Source organism: Balaenoptera ricei, chromosome 1 (genome assembly GCF_028023285.1).
Source record: "Balaenoptera ricei isolate mBalRic1 chromosome 1, mBalRic1.hap2, whole genome shotgun sequence".
NCBI lineage: Eukaryota > Metazoa > Chordata > Mammalia > Artiodactyla > Balaenopteridae > Balaenoptera > Balaenoptera ricei.
Window position 1 is genome coordinate 81,861,260 of NC_082639.1, and position 17,380 is coordinate 81,878,639.

The 17,380-nt window shown below is 40.9% G+C and overlaps 1 protein-coding gene across 1 annotated transcript in view; it reads right to left on the reverse strand.

The window, feature by feature from the left end:
• Positions 1–12,997, reverse strand: part of DIPK1A (divergent protein kinase domain 1A) — a 126,825-nt gene extending 113,828 nt beyond the window's left edge. Inside the window, exon 1 of the mRNA XM_059926368.1 lies at positions 12,889–12,997. Within this exon, the coding sequence (XP_059782351.1) occupies positions 12,889–12,942 (54 nt within the window). The 5' untranslated portion in view covers positions 12,943–12,997. The remainder of the gene's footprint in view (positions 1–12,888) is intronic.
• Positions 12,998–17,380: the final 4,383 nt, after the last annotated feature.

A 17,380-nucleotide genomic window follows, 5' to 3' on the forward strand; every position in this document is an offset into this window, starting at 1 on the left:
GATTATATTAACCTATTATTTGTATACTGTGACTCACACAATAATAGAAATTAAAAGTATATAAGAATAATTTTGAATTCTTTTTATTGTGGGGGGGAAATTTTTATTGTGGGGGGGGAATGCTTATTATAATAATGAACCGAAAACAAAAAATCATCAGCTATTCTGACAAAAACATTTTAAGATATAAAAAGTATATGAGGATAAATACAATTTCAAATAATTTCTTCCAGTACCCAAATTCAGCATCATATGCACCTCCCAGGGTGTGTGCAGTTCCCTTTAGACACACAGCTCTAGAAGTTAGAGGTTTAGCCACCGGGAAATCCAAAAAGATAAGTGATTCAAAGAGGCTACCTTTCGGGAGCAAAGCTGGGGGTAAGGAGAAGTGGAAGGGGAGACTTATGATTTGCATCATAAGCTCACCTATACTATTTTACTTATTGCATACACATTTTCTTTCATATAAGTAATTAGTTAATCTGATCAACTCCATAAAACTCTATGTCTGGATTCAGTCCTTCAACAAACATTTATTGAACATCTGCTTTGGGCTAGGCATAGGGGATAAAGAGAGGAAACTGACATCTTGGCTGTCAGGGAGATCACAGTCTGGGGCTCAGAAGAAAGATATGAAAATCACTGATGACAATTCAATATCATAATTGCTGTAAGAGAAGTGTGTGCCAGATATCATGTACCCACAGTGTGGGGCACAAAAGAGGTACACTAATACCATGTGGGATGTTAGGGAGGAATTGCTGAAAGGTCACTTCCTCTCTGAGTTGAAACCTAAAGGACAAGTAGAAAACTGAGAATAAACCAGGTAAAGAGGGATGCAGGGAAATGGGGGAAGGGCATTCTAGGGCAAAGAGGAAATGGTGGGGTAGAGAGGTTGACATGTGAGAGAGAAGCACAGTGTGTTGGGAAACTGGAAGTTTTTCAGAATTGCTAGAGCAAACAGTGCATGAGATGGTAGTGGCAGGAATGAAACAGCAAGATAGGAAGGGACCAGAAACAAAGAGCCATGCTCAGAACTCTGCTTAGTCTACTGAAGGCAATGGTAAGCCACTGAAGGATTTCACTGGTAGGGAGGGAGATTAGATCAGATTGGCGTTTGGGAAAGACTGCTCTGGAAGTAATGTGGAGGGTGGGTCTGAAAGGGGTAAATGAGGAAGGGCTTTCTGGAGGCTATTACAGTGGGCCTCATGAGACAAAAGGAGAGAATCACAGTACCAGCAGGAGACAAACGGCCAATAGGTACATGAAAAGGTGCTCACTATCACTAATCATCAGAGAAATGCAAATCAAAATCACAATGAGCTATCACTTCACACCTGTTAGAATGGCTATATCAAAAAGACAAGAGACAACTATGTTGGTCAGGATGTGGAGAAAAGGGAACCCTAGTGCACTACTGATGGGAATGTAAGTTGGTTCAGCCACTATGGAAAACAGTATGGAGATTCTGCAAAGAATAAAAAATAGAACTACCATATGATCCAGCATTCCTACTTCTGGGTATATAACCAAAGGAAGTGAAAATAGGATCTCAAAGAGATAGCTGCATTCCCATGGTCACTGCAGCATTATTCACAATAGCCAAGACATGGAAACAACCTAAGAGTCCAAAGTGTCCACTGGAAGATGAATGGATAAAGAAAATGTGGCATATACATTCACCATGTATACATACATGTATACATGTATACATACAGCCATGAGAAAGAAGGAAATACTACCATTTGCAACAAAATAGATGGACCTTGAAGGCATTATGCTAAGTGAAATAAGCCAGACAGAAAGAAAAATACTACATGGTATATCATTTATATGCAGAATCTAAAAATTTTTTAAAAAGTCAAAGTCTTAGAGAGTAGAAAAATGGCTACCAGAGGCTGGGAGGTGGGGAAAACAGGGAGAGGCCAATAAAAGGCCAGTAAAACCTTACAGCTGCACAATGAATAAGGTCTGAGGATCTAATGTAAAACATGGTGACTATAGTTGATAACACTGTATTTTTTTTTTTTAAAGATGATGCAATCAAAAGTTATTTAGGAGATGCACTAGTGGAATTGCTAAGGGATTAAACATGAGGGTAAGGAAAGAGGGAGAGTCTAGAAGGACTTGGGTATATTTATCTCTTGAGTAACTGGAGAGTATCACTAACTGAAATAGGGAAAGAAGCAATTTGGGGGCAGGACTTTAGCTTTGGACACGTTGAATACAAAGTGCTATCTAGACGTAGATATCAAATAAGCAGCTAGATGCAAATCTGAAGTTCTGGGTGGGGAGGTTTGGGCTGGTGATACAGAGTTGAGACCCATTAGTATTTGGGTTGTAGTGGAAGCCACGTGAAGAGATGCAATTACCCAAGGAGACTACAAAGTGAGAAGTAGAGAAGCTTGGAGTCCTGAGGAAAGCAGGGGGCAAAGGAAGATGAGATTGAAAGGAAAGTGGAATAAAGGATAGAATAAGAATAAAGGAAGGTCAGAGGAGCAAAGAAGTAGTGAGTGACCAAAGAAGAGTAGCTGAAATGACAGAACATGTGATCCTGACTGAATAGGGAAAAGAGGGAAGCCAGAGGAGGTTGGCAGATTGGAAGAAATGGGGGTGGCAAGAGCCTCAATTATAATGACAATGATGAGGAAGGATGATACGATGGTGCTGGTGGTAACAGTAAAGAGTAAGAATGTGAAAGAGACAGCAGTGTGTGCTTAGCGTGAGCTATTGGAGTTCAATATCTCAGAGTCATTACAGAATATTTTTGAATATATGTACTGTACTATATCATTTTGCACATCCTGAGTACTATATGCTTAGGATAAAGGACAAGACCAGAGTAATAAAACAGGCTCTGCCTTCACTGGATATGAATTTAGTTCTACTGGATCAGGTGTGACTGAAAAATCTTATAAGCTGGCACATTAAAACAAAACCAAGCATTGTCTTCTTTAAGGGGTAAAGAACAACAGTATTAATTACAGTAATAAACAGAAAGAAATAGGTTACATTTTAAAGAACCTTTTATTAGAGTTCATAAAGTGATACTTTTCCACTTTTACTTCAGTTTGTACAAGGATACAAAAGATTCAAGAACAGTATCTATTGTAAAAACAAGTATCACCACATGTGGTTGTTCAGCAGCTATTTATTTGTACTTTCCTTCCTTTAATAAGTATGCAAGATTCCTCTCATAGTAACTGCTGGAATGATAAATACAATGATAACTCTCTTATAAAATCTCTTCTTTGGCAATATCTTAAAACCTAATAGTAATGGGGGAAAAAACAAAATATTTTAGGAAATGATTGATTTTTTTAAACTGTCAGAATTTTCAGTTGTATTCTTTCTGGGGTAGACAGAATTCCAAAGCTGTCTCCCAACATTCCCACTCCCTGGTTATTTAATCAAACACTAATCTAGATGCTGCTGTGAAGAGACTTAAAATAGAGATATTATCTTGGATTATACAGGTGGACCCAATGTAATCATATGAACCCTTAAAAGCAGAAGAGGAAGGAGTCAGAGAGATGAGGCAGAGAAAGGTAGAAAAGGGCTGAGGCAGAAGAAGTCAGAGACACTGGAAACATTCGAAGGACTCCATCTACTGTTACTGGCTTTGACGATGGAGAAAAGAAGCCACGAACCCAGAAATGGAGGCAGCCTCTAGAAGCTGAGAACAACCCCCAGCCAACAGCCAGCAAGGAAATGGAGCCTTCAGTCCTACTACAGCATGGAACTGAATTCTGAAAGCAATCTGAAAGAGCCTGGAAATCAATTCATTCCCAGAGTTCCAGAAAGAAACTCAACCCTACTGATGCCTTGATTTTCAACCTTGTGAAACCTGGAGCAGAGAACCAGCTGGGCCATACCGTCCTGGGATTTCTAACCTTCAGAAGTGTGAGATACGGGTACAAATAAATGTGTGTTGTTTTAAGCTGCTAAATCTGTGGCAATTTGTTATAGGACCACTGGGAAACTAACAATGCTTTCTTTAATCCCTGACTTCAAACATGCTCTATCAAATCTCATTTTCTTAACCCTTAATGTAACTTTGGACAGAGTTCATTCATTTCTAGTCAGACTCAGTTATTATGAAGTCCAGCCTAATTTATTTTCTCCCAACCTTTTATTTTGAAAATGTTTAAATCTACAGAAAATTTAGAGGAATAGTACAATTAATACCCTTATGCTGTATGCCTATATTAATCAATTGCTAACATTGTCCTACATTTGTTTGCTTTCTCACTTTCTCTAAATGTATTTAAATATCTCTCCCTCTTCCTCTTTCTCCTTCTTAGGAAAGAAAAGGGAGTTCTGTTTACAATAACCCATAACCCTGTTGAATAAACATCATTTTGAAACAATAAATCAAGAAGAAACTTTTTCTAAAGAAGACATGAAAATGGCTAAACAAGCACACGAAAAGATGCTCAACATCACTAATCATCAGGGAAATGCAAATCCAAACCACGAGATATTACCTCACACTCGTTAGGATGGCCACTAAACAAACAAAAACCCAAAAAACAGAAAATAACAAGTGCTGACAAGGATGTGGAAAAACTGAAGCCCTTGTGCATTGTTGATGGGAATATAAAATGATATAGCCACTGTGGAAAACAGTACAGAGGTTCCTCAAAAAATTAAAAATAGAAGTACCCTATAATGTGGCAATCCCACTTCTGGGGTATATACACAAAATAATTGAAAGCAGGATCTCAAAGAGATACTAGAACTCCCATGTTCACTGCAGCATTATTCATAATAGCCAAGAGGTGGAAGCAACCTAAATGTCCATCGACTGATAAATGGTATACACATACAGTGGAATATTAGTCCACCTTTAAAAAGAAAGAAATCTGTCATACACTACAAGATGGATGAATCTTGAGGATATTATGCTAAGTAAAATAAGCCAGTCACACAAAAAACCAAATACTGCATGATTCTGGGGCTTCCCTGGTGGTGCAGTGGTTAAGAATCTGCCTGCCAATGCAGGGGACGGGGGTTCAAGCCCTGGTCCGGGAAGATCCTACATGCCGCGGAGCAGCTAAGCCCGTGCGCCACAACTACTGAACCTGAGCTCTAGAGGCCGCAAGCCATAACTCCTGAAGCCTGGTGCCTAGAGCCCATGCTCTGCAACAAGAGAAGCCACCGCAGTGAGAAGCCCGCGCACCGCAACGAAGAGTAGCCCCCGCTCACTGCAACTAGAGAAAGCCCGCACACAGCAACAAAGACCCAACGCAGCCAAAAATAAATAAATAAAATAAACAATAATAAAATTTAAAAAAAGATACTGCATGATTCTACTTACATGAGTTATCTAAAGAAGTCAAACACATGGAAACAGAAAGTATAATAGAATGTGGTCACCAGGCTGGCGAGGAGGGGAAAATGAGGAGTTGTTGTGCAATGGGTACAGTTTCAGTTCTGCAAGATGAAAAAGTTCTACAGATCTGTTGCCAAAAATGCACATATGTTAACAGTCCTATACTGTACACTTAAAAATGGTTAAGATGGTAAACTTTATACTGTGTGTTTTGGCCACAATAAAAAACAAAACAAAGGAAAAAAAAACATACCCACAACATCATGATCATACCTAAAAAGATAATTATTTAATTTCATTAAATAGTCATCAAAAAAATCCCCTACTATTTCTAAAGAAAAATTCATCCACTAATATTTTGGGTTTTTAAAACATGTTCATTTTATAGTATCCTGGGTTTTCTAAACTCATATACTTTCTAGATTAAAGGGTTTTAAAGGAAGATTATTCACAAAATATTTGAATGTCTAGAAATAGATACGTTAAGAATGTGAGACATTTATCTTTTCAATCAATGTAAAAAGATGGTATTTAACAGAATAGTATAGTATTGTTTTTCAAAGTAACTTTAAAAAATGAAAACATTAAAATGAAAACCTCTAAAAAAAGAAAACTTCTATAAAGAATACAAAACAACATTAAGATGAAAAACTGAGGCACTGGGAAGATGACAATGAAGAAACTTTTTTACTATATGCTACAGCCTGAAAGTGTGTGAGGATGAAGTCTGCCTGAGAATTCACCATTTCTTTGAGTTTCTAACAGGGGTAGAAAAGCAACTTATGGTAATATCAAAAGGCTGCATTATAATTCTATGCTTGAATTTAAGACACATTATGGGATACAGATGCTCCCTGTGTATTCACAAGTCTCAGAAAGCTAATCATCATTCTGGAGATATAGTTTCAGGCAAAGGCAAAAGTGTAACTCTGAACAGCAGGTATAATAAAGCTATATTATTAAACCATGCTACCTATAGTCCTTCTCCCTTTGGAGAATAGGAAACAACTACTTGTTCTTACTATCCTTAGATTTAGAATAATCCTGTGAGCTGAAAATGAGCAAAAAGCCGTATTAGTCTTACTACCATATTTGTCAACATTATCACTATTACCAGCTAATCCGTATCAGTAACCCTATCTGGCACTAAATCCTGCAAAATATCCACATGAAGTCATAACCAAACTATCTACAGTAGTCATATTTGAAGACTAGTACTAATGTAAGTCAAAGAGCCAGGCAAGTATCAGAAATGTTAAAACAAGTGCCAACACCCTGATTAGAACATGCCATCTATCCATCCATTCATGACAGCCCTACTGAACACATATTGAAACTGTTAGTCATTTTTAAGAGGATGCCTTAAGAAATCTAAAACTTTTGCGATTTAAAGGACTTGAAAAATCTTCAGAAGTACCCAAGTATCTCAGACTTCAAATTCCATTAGAGTTGCACCAGCTTTTTATATGTAACAGGGCATGCAGGCAGAATAACTGGAATGGAAAATGTGTCTAATCTAAGTATAGAGAATTAGCTTAAATTGTCTTAACTTTCATTCTTCCAGGACTTAATGATAGTGAGAAGGAAGAAGGTATTAAAAAGTAAAACCAATGAATTATAGGGCTGCTGTGTTATCAGTCCCACTCAGACTGAGTAAACGCTAAACCAAGTGATTCCTAATTTGTAGAAAACACGATGCTAAAAACAGACAAACGCAGGTGTCATTCTGGGTCACCATGCAGGCCACAAGGAGTATCATCACAATGATGTGTGGAAGAAAAACACTGCCTAAAAATGGTCCAAACTGGTTAACACACCTACAGATTCTGTTCTCAGAGGCAGGATTCTACTCCGTTCAATGTGCCACAACATTTAGCTAGTCCAGGAAGTACTATTTCCCAGGTTAAGTTTTTAACAAAATAGCTAGGAAGGACAACCGCAAGTTAGTGTGCTCTGAGAATACTGCCTGGCCATGAGCTGCCTGTTGCTCAGGTAAATGCTTGTGGGCTATCACAATCCCTCCTGGCTCACAGAGAGGCCACAAAGGCAAACAGTGTGCCTGCACCAGTCCTCTGGATGAGGTACTCCCTGCACCAAAAAGCTGGCATTGGTGGAATCTACAACAAGAGGCAGAGAGAAGGACCACATGAATGGGATAAACTCAGTTTCTTTTCTTTCTTTTTTTTTTACAGCTTTATTGAGATATAATTCACAACCATACAGTTTATTCATTTAAAGTACACAATTCAATGGTTCTTAGTATATTCACAGAGTTGTACAAAGCATCAATTTTAGAACACTTCCATTACCACAAAAAGAAATCTCATATCCATTTCCCCCCAACCCTCCCAGCCCTAGGCAACAACTAATCTATTTTCTGTCTTTATAGATCTGCCTTTTCTGGACACTTCATATAAATGGAACCATAGAATATGTGATCTTTTGTGAGTGGCTTCTTTCATACAGTGTTTTCAAGGTTCATCCATGTTATAGCACTTATCAATTCTTCATTCTTCTTTATTGTTGAATAACATTCTACTACATGGACACACCACATCAGTTCTTTTCTTCACAAGCAGTAGAATCTCTTTTGCTATATAAACAAAACTACAAAAAGTACTTAGGTCCCCACATTAGTCCATAAATGCCTATTTAAGCCATATTACAGCTGAAAACTTATCATAATTGCGTAATACTACGGTTTCTAGAAACATTATCAATCACCACAGTGATATCTGCATTAAAGAAATACTGAGAACGAAGCTCCTTTATAATTAAGTTAATTGTTTACATTTTTTCCCTGTAAATTGCAGTAGGAAGAGGAACTTGCAAGCCCTAAGGCCCGAACACCTCAGGACAAAACTACTTTTTTGACTCCACCCACTTGAAGATGAACAGCAAAACGGCAAGTATACAAAGCTGGTGTCTGCAACTTCCCTCTCTTCTTGCTGGGCCCTTCATCTCTTCCCCCTATCTTTGACATTCAATTCCTTCGGTACTCTTCACCCCTCCCCCTAGTTCCAAACAAAACAAGAACCTTTATATCTGTTGACTAATTACAGCCTCACTTTAAATTAAAATATTACATTTACATGAAAATGTTAATTAAACCAGACATTTTCTAAGACATTCTCCCAAAACCTGAAATGAGAATTCGTTTCCCTGCAAAGAACTTCCGGTAGGAACAAGCTGATAAGCGGAGAGTTTTTTGTTTTGTTTTTACCAAGAGACCCTCTCAAATCATAGTAAACCCACCCCATGGCAAATTGAATTTAGTCAGTCCTCTCAGGGTAATGCATATCTAGGAGGAGAGTGAGAGAAAATAAGGAACTGTTATTAATTTTGTTAGGCGTGATAATGGTATTATGTCTAAAGATATCCTTATCTGTTAGAAATTCATACTGAGGTATTTGGATGAAATGATGTGATACCTGAAATTTGCTTCAAAATACTTTAGTTGGAAAGAGGACATGGGGGAGGGGAGATGAAACAAAATACTGATAATTGTTGAAGGCAAGTGATAAGGTACATGAGAGTTCATTATTCTTTTCTGCTTTATGTATGTATAAAAATTTCCATAGTAAAATACTTTTAAAAAGAGAGAAACTGTTCTGTTCCTGTCACGCAGTCTTTTGTTCCTTCACTTTTCCTTCATAGCACTTACTGTTGTCACTATATATTTCTTTTTTTAAGTTAAATATTTTTTTTAATTTATTTATTTTATTTACTTATTTTTGGCTGTGTTGGGTCTTCGTTGCTGCACGTGGGCTTTCTCTAGTTGCAGTGAACGGGGGCTACTCTTTGTTGAGGTGCGCAGGCTTCTCATTGCAGTGGCTTCTCTTGTTGTGGAGCACGGGCTCTAGGCGTGCGGGCTTCCGTAGTTTGGCACACGGGCTCACTAGCTGTGGTTTGCGGGCTCTAGAGCGCCGGCTCAGTAGTTGTGACGACGCACGGGCTTAGTTGCTCCGCGGCATGTGGGATCTTCCCAGACCAGGGCTCGAACCCGTGTCCCCAGCATTGGCAGGCAGATTCTTAACCACTGCGCCACCAGGGGAGCCCTAAATTAATTTTTATTGGCGTCTAGTTGCTTTACAATGTTGTGTTAACTTCTACTGCACAGCAAAAGGAACCAGCCATACATATACATATATCCCCTCCCTTTTGTGTTTCCCTCCCATTTAGGACACCACAGTGCATTAAGTAGAGATCCCTGTGCTATACAGTATGTTCCGCTCAGTTGTCTATTTTATACGTAGTATCAATAGTGTGTATGTGTCATCCCTGTCTCCCAATTCCTCCCACCCCACCCCCTTCCCCCTTGGTATCCAGACATTTGTTCTCTACATCTGTGTCTCTATTTCTGCTTTGCAAATAAGGCCATCTATACCATTTTTCTAGATTCCACATATATGTGTTAAAATACAATATTTATTTTTGTCTTTCTGACTTACTTCACTCTGTATGACAGTCTCTAGGTCCATCCATGTCTCTACAAATGACCCAATTTTGTTCCTTGTTATGGCTGAGTAATATTCCATTGTATATATGTGCCACATCTTCTTTATCCATTCCTCTGTTGATGGGCATTTAGGTTGTTTCCATGTCCTAGCTATTTAAATAGTGCTGCAATGAACATTTTGGTACATGACTCTTTTTGAATTATGGTTTTCTCTGGGTATATGCCCAGTAGTGGGGTTGCTGGGTCATGTGGTAGTTCTATTATTAGTTTTTTAAGGAACTTTCATACTGTTCTCCATAGTGGCTGTATCAATTTACATTCTCACCAACACTGAAAGAGGGTTCCCTTTTCTCCACACCCCCTCCAGCATTTATTGTTTGTGGATTTTTTGATGATGGCCATTCTGACTGGTGTGAGGTGATACCTCATGTCACTATATATTTCTAAGATTATTTGATTAATGTTTGTCTCCCTGACTAGACTTTAAGCTGCATGAGAACCACAAAGGTGTTCTGTTTAGCTCCTGTAGAATCCCTACCACCTCACAGAGTTTCTGGCATGTGAGAGGCATCAACAAATATTTATTAAGTAAATAATGGAGTCAATAAAATTAAGTCATATCATGCCCTCAGATCAATAAATACTCAATAAATAAAAAGGGGGATGGTAGAAAGTCAGGGACCTTTGGTTGAAGGAATTTAACATATTTACCTATATGTATTTACCATTTAAGTTCATATGCTTCTCTATTAAAAAATGTAGTAAAGGTGTCACAAAATAGATTTAACTTCATCTAGCTAATCCTCACTACATTCATGTGATTACTCAGCTAAGAACTACACTCTCCACTTCACGATATGGAAACTATGGAACTGAAAAGTTGTGAAATTTTTTCAAGGGCATAATGAACCAGATGCACAAATGAACAAAACTCAGCTCTGTCCTCATGCCTCATGCTGTTCCCAAAGGAACATGGTTTTATTCTCAAGAAAAAGAAAACAATAAAAATATAAAAATAGGAGTACTGTATATGTTAATTCAACTTTCAGTGGCTGAGAAACTGAGTAGCTAGCTGTATAACAGTCTTAGATGAAAATATTTTATTTTGACTTCACCCAAAACAATTTCAAGGTTGAAGCACCTAATGGTAGAGGAAGTATTAAAAACATAAGGTGAGGCATTTAGGCAATAGAGAACAGAAGAAGGCATGACACGAATAATTTGAAGGCCTTTTTGTAAAAGCTGGTTAAATTGAAACAGTATGGTGAGGGACAACTAACAAGAAAATTCATAAAGAAATTCATAAAGAGAATAAATACTAATGCCAAGACAATGTTTAAAACACCAGCGTACCAGGTTCCCAAGTTTTAAATTTGTTTATCTCAAATATAATACTATAATCAATAAAGGTTTCTACTTAATCATTATTTTATATAGAAATAGCCTACTAAAATACCACTATGCCCCCAAATCCTTTTGAAATGCTTAAAACCTGAGTTTACCTTAATTTGGTAATAGATAATGATGCACACATTCAGGAAGGCAGAAATACCAAATGTTTCCCATTAACAGAAGCATAACTATTTGTAAAACTAATCTTAACTCAGCCAATCTGAAAGCTCTTGTACTATGGTGCCAAAAAAACTGTCAGAACCACACCTGTGGAGAACACTGAGAACCAAATGAGTCAAAGTCTAAAAGTCTGCCACGAAATCGAAAAAATAAATAAATAAATAGCTAGACAGTTTTAGTTAAGAAAAAACATTTAAAATATCTCAATAAACTTATTTTGAGCATAGAGTCTGGAAAGGTTTTTTTTTTTTTTTCCTCTTACATAAAGGGTTACAAAGAGGTAGCTGGCCTGGGTTGAATTCTAGACGGGGTTGCTCTACTGTTACTCAAGGCACAGTTACTACTGGTGGAGCTGCTACAAAGACTCAGAACGTTCCGTTTTACTCCTATACTCTTCATATCATGGGCTGTCAATCATGCTTCCAACTTGCAGTACATCACTCATTGCAGAGTAATGATTCACACATGCAATTTCCAAACAAAAATGTGAGACTTACTTGCCCCATGACGGTTTCTTCTCAACTTTTAAAATAATTGATAAGAGCATCAGCTGAGCACGAATTCCCATCCCAAAATAATCTATCAATAGCTTTAAGCCTTTTAAGGTAAGCGGTAAAGGAATACTGTCCTCTGAATGCAGAGGCCACTGCAGACCCACGCGAGGCATTGATTTGTAGTTGTTTTTCCACTGGGGTGATGGATTTGCGCTCAGCTACTCACGGTGTCTACTAGGTCCCCCTGGTGACCAATAGTACATGAAGACAGTAGTAGGGTTCGAAGACACAGACTGGCAGCGGAGCAGAGGGTGGAACGGGAAATCATGAAAAATTAACACGCCAACAGTACACATGACATGACTGAGAATTACGTTTGCACTGTTGGGGTATCTGAGATCGGCCAAGACACTGTCCCCTTCCTTTTAAAACGCAAACATCCATCCGCCTCGCTTGGGCTTCCGAGCCCTACCTCCCATTTAAATCACGGGTGTGACGGAGAGACCGAACCAAGGCGTTCAGCCCGAGGCACATGCCGCTTCTCCAGGGTTTGGGGAAAACACTGACGTGACAAATTACCATAATTTTCTAAAATATGGAGGAATGACACACCACCTTTCCTACCACCTACTGAAGACTCAGGACAGAGTCGAGAACAGCCTCCCTGAGGGGCCCACCACGGAGGGGGAAAGAGAGCACCGGACCAGGGAGAAGACGGCGGCACGTCCCGAGCCCAGACTGCGGAGCCCCGAACGCGAGGGGCGTAGGTCGCACCCGGGTCACGTCCCGGGGCTCTCGGGATGCGAGGGGCGCGAGGGCGAGCCCGGGCCGGCCGACATGAGGGGGGCGGCGGGACAGCGGCTGGGGCTGGGGCTGCGGCGCCCGGGCGGCGGGGGAGGGCGCGCCGCCAGGTGCCGGACGGCAGGGGGCAGCGGGGTTCGGGCGGGCGCGGGACCCAGGGAGGGAGGAGGGAGGCGGGCGAGTACCGCGCAGCGAGAGGGCGCGCGCCGGGCTCGCCGCCGGCCTACCTGGAGGTAACAGGGTTTCCTTAGCCAGGCCCCCGGACAGAGACTCCTCGCCATGGTAATCACACATCGCCCCGCCGCGCCGCAGTCAGAGGCGGACCCGAGCGCTGGCGACCCGGCTCCCCGCCTTCCCCCGCCCCCAGCTCGGCCGGGCCCGCCCACTCCTCCGCCCCCGCGGCGGCGCGCGCCGCGCTTCTCCCGGCCTCGCTGCGGTGACTGCAGCCGGCGGCCCGAGGCCTGGCCTCCTGCTCTGCTCGCCGGGCTGCCGCGGCTGTCAGAGCCGCCGCCGTCTCCGGCATAAAGGGGAGTCGCGCCTCGCCTTGGCCGACACAAATCCAACTGCGCCTCGCGCTTAAAGGGGAGGCGTGCGGAGGAGGGGTGGGGCGCCGCGGAAGCGGGGGTGTCGCACCCTCGGACCCGGGAGGGGCTGGCCGGGCAGGGTGAGGGCTTGCGCCCCGCGGACGGGAGAGCCTAGCGCTCAGACGACGCCGACCTAAGTGCCTGCTCCCGGCTCCCCGCTCCCAGCGTTGCGCGTTCCGCCACCCCGCCCGGAGGGTCTGACGCTCCCTTTGGACTCTGCTCCTTCAGGCCGGACGTGTCTGGGCGGGTTGCGTGGAAATTCAAGGGAAGCTTGGGGCTCTTTCCCGGGGGACCGGCTTTTTCTCCTTGGAGCACGGTGGTCCGTTTGGCCGCAGGAGGCGCCGGCGGGCGCATCCCCTGAGCGAACGCAGACGAGGCTCCCCTCTGCTGAAGTCAACGTGCCCGCCAAATACAATTCTCCTCTAACGGCCTTCAACTTTTTTCCTGAGTACTTTTTTAAAAGTCTGACCTTTTGGGTCTGTATTGTTTTCAGACAGCTTCAGAGTTTTCCTGGCCCCACCCAGGAACCCTGCGTCAAAAGAAAAAAAGAAAAATATTACTGAATTAAATACAGTACTGAAGACAGTAGACCTGGGACGTGGCATAGCTACTCAGTTAAGGCTACATAACACAGGGTGTGGTGTCTTTCTTTTGACAGTGAAGTCCAAATAAGGGGAAAAAACAGCCACCCTAGCGGGAGAACAGCTGTTGATCCTAGTAACTTGTAATGGAGGAACATATGTTTTTGCTTCTTTTTACCCGGTATACCACCTTTTCACGTGACGCCAACAAAGTTTAGGTGGCCACTTAGAACTCATTCGGGCCTGTTGCTCTGACAAGAGTTTTCCCCAGAAGCAAACCTTTACTCGCTATTACTGTGGTTTTTACCTAAACTTTGTTCTAGTGCTTTCCGTTTATGAAGAGATGCTTTCTTGTCTGCCCCTCCCCCAATCCAAGCACAGACACAGGTTTAAAACCTGTGTGGTATTTTATTACCACGTATAAAACTGAGAGGAAAACATAGGAAGAACACTCTCTGACATAAATCACAGCAAGATTTTTTTGATCCACCTCCTAGAGTAATGGAAATAAAAACAAAAATAAATGGGACTTAATGAAACTTAAAAGCTTTTGCACAGCAAAGGAAACTATAAACAAGATGAAAAGGCAACCCTCAGAATGGGAGAAAATATTTGCAAATGAACCAGTGGACAAAGGATTAATCTCCAAAATATATAAACAGCTCATGCAGCTCAATATTCAAAAAACAAACAACCCAATCCAAAAATGAGCAGAAGACCTAAATAGACATTTCTCCAAAGAAGACATACAGATGGCCAAGAATCACATGAAAAGATGCTCAACATCACTAATTATTAGAGAAATGCAAATCAAAACTACAATGAGGTATCACCTCACACTGGTTAGAATGGGCATCATCAGAAAATCTACAAACGACAAATGCTGGAGAGGGTGTGAAGAAAAGGGAACCCTCTTTCACTGTTAGTGGGAATGTAAATTGATACAGCCACTATGGAGAACAGTATGGAGGTTCCTTAAAAAACTAAAAATAGAATTACCATATGATCCAGCAATCCCACTACTGGGCATATACCCAGAGAAAACCATAATTCAGAAAGACACATGCACCCCAATGTTCATTGCAGCACTATTTACAATAGCCAGGTCATGGAAGCAACCTAAATGCCCATCAACAGACAAATGGATAAAGAAGATGTGGTACATATATACAGTGGAATATTACTCAGCCATAAAAAGGAAAAAATTGGGTCATTTGTAGAAACGTGGATGGACCTAGAGACTCATACAGAGTGAAGTAAGTCAGAAAGAGAAAAACAAATATCATATATTAGTGCATATATGTGGAATCTAGAAAAATGGTACAGATGAACCAGTTTGCAAGGCAGATATAGAGACACAGATGCAGAGAACAAATGTATGTACACCAAGGGGGGAAAGCCGCAGGGGGTTTGGGGGGGGGTGTGATGAATTGGGCGATTGGGATTGACATGTATACACTGATGTGTATAAAATAAGTAACTAATAAGAACCTGCTGTATAAAAAATAAAAATTAAATTAAAAAAAAAACCTGTGTGGTATTTTATTGCTGGCAAATAAACTCGTTTTTCATTGATTTTCAGTTTGGATTAAGAGACTAAGGTAATTTCTAAGTATGATAAGTACTGGTTTAATTCGTTCTTTCATTCATTCAATAAATAAATATTAATTGAGCACCCAGACATTGTTCTAGTTGATTGGTTATATACCTGAGCAAAATACAAAAACCCCAGGGCTTGTGGATATTACATAAGTATAAGTAATAAATAATAAGTAATAAATGTAATAAACAAGAAATTCAAATAGGATAATCAAGCTGATAGGGGATATGTAACAAAGAAAACAAACCAATGGAGATGAGGAAGACTAAAGGTAGAGTTGCTCTGGGGAGAAAGATCAGGAATTCAGTTTTGGACTTTGTTACATTTGAGACATCTATTAGAAATTCAAGTGGAGATCTTGAGTAAGCAGTTGTACATATGAGTCCAGGGTTAAGAAGGGTGGTCCAAGCTAGGGATATATGAGAGATAGCAACATTTTTTTAAAGATGAGAGTTATGTTTTATTCGGTCCCCTTACTGAGGACTGCAGACCAGGAGACAGATAGCTCTGAGGAACTGTACCAAAGAGGTAAGGGAGGAGCCAAGATATATAGGAGTTGTTGCCAGTTCAGTAGTATGATCTAAAAATCATCAGAAACTTATATTTGTCAAAAAAGTAGAGAGGTGTCAGCATTTAAATGATATTTAAAGCCACAAAACTAGACAAGATCACCAAGGGAGTGAGTATAAATAGAAGAGAAGCAAGGAGGAAACCTTGCAACTTCAAGGCAGGAGAGTGGATGAGCCAGCAAAGGAGGCTGAGAAGGAGCAGCCAGTGAAGTAGGTGGGCCGAGAGTGAGGTGCCTGGAAGCCAAGTGAATATAATGTTATCAAGAAGGTGTGAGTGCTCAGTATGTGAGTGAGGACTGAGAATTGACTATTGGATTTGGTACCATGGAGCCACTGGTAATATTTCAGCGGAGCAAAAGAGGGAAAACTTGATTGGAATGGGTTTAAGAAAAAAATAGGAGGAGAGGAATTGGAGATGGCTAATATTATAGGCAATTCTTTTGAGAAGTTCTCCTGCAAAGGGGAGCCCCAAAATGGTGGTGGGGAGCCCACTACCACAGTAACTGGTGGTGGAAGTGGAGCCAAAAGTGGGTTGGCCAAAAAATTGGGAGAAATATTTGTTTTTGATAAGAATGATCTAGAAGAGAAGGAAAATTTTACGAAGGGGCAAGAAGAGAGAATTGCTGGAGCAGTGTCCTTGAGAAGGAAAGAGTTTAGAATCTAGCACACAAATGAAAGGATTATCTATAGACAGGAGCACAGTCTGTTCATCTATGGAAACTGGCAGGCAGGTGGTAGAAGTGGCTGTGGGAATCTGAGGAAGTTCTCTTCTGATTGTTTCAGTTTTCTCAGAGACATAGGAAGTCAGGTCATCCGGGGGGAGGAGATTCAGAAGAGCAAGGGAAGGTGAGGAGAGAAGCGAAGGTGCGAAATAGTCATCCAGGAGAATGGAAAGATGAATAGACTAGGAAAAAAATATCATATGCTTGCTGAGTGTCATTAAGGGCCCACTTGAGTTCATGGTCCTAAATTTAAGTGGGATAAGTCAGTGTGATTGTGCTTTTTTTCCTCCATCAATAATTGACTGCCAAGATGCAGGCTCAGAGTAGGCTTAGAATTCTATGTAATCAGGTTTTACCAAGGAAATAAGAGCAAGGAGAGAGGACCAAGGAAGTCAAGGATGTAAGTAAGGGAGTGATTATGATTCACCATGGAGTTTAAAATGAGGGAAGAGTAGATATGGAGAGATTAAGGACAGAAAAAGGTGGTAGGATCAGTGAATTGCCAGTCCTTGTGGGGTTGAGGGACTATAGGAGTCAGAGAACAAGGGGGAATGATCTGAAAAGGTAGGTATAACATAAAGGGTCTGGCTCCATTTTTGATACTCAATGACAGCTGTCAAGCCCCACCACTTCTCTTTTCCCTGTGCCCCACATCTGGGAAAA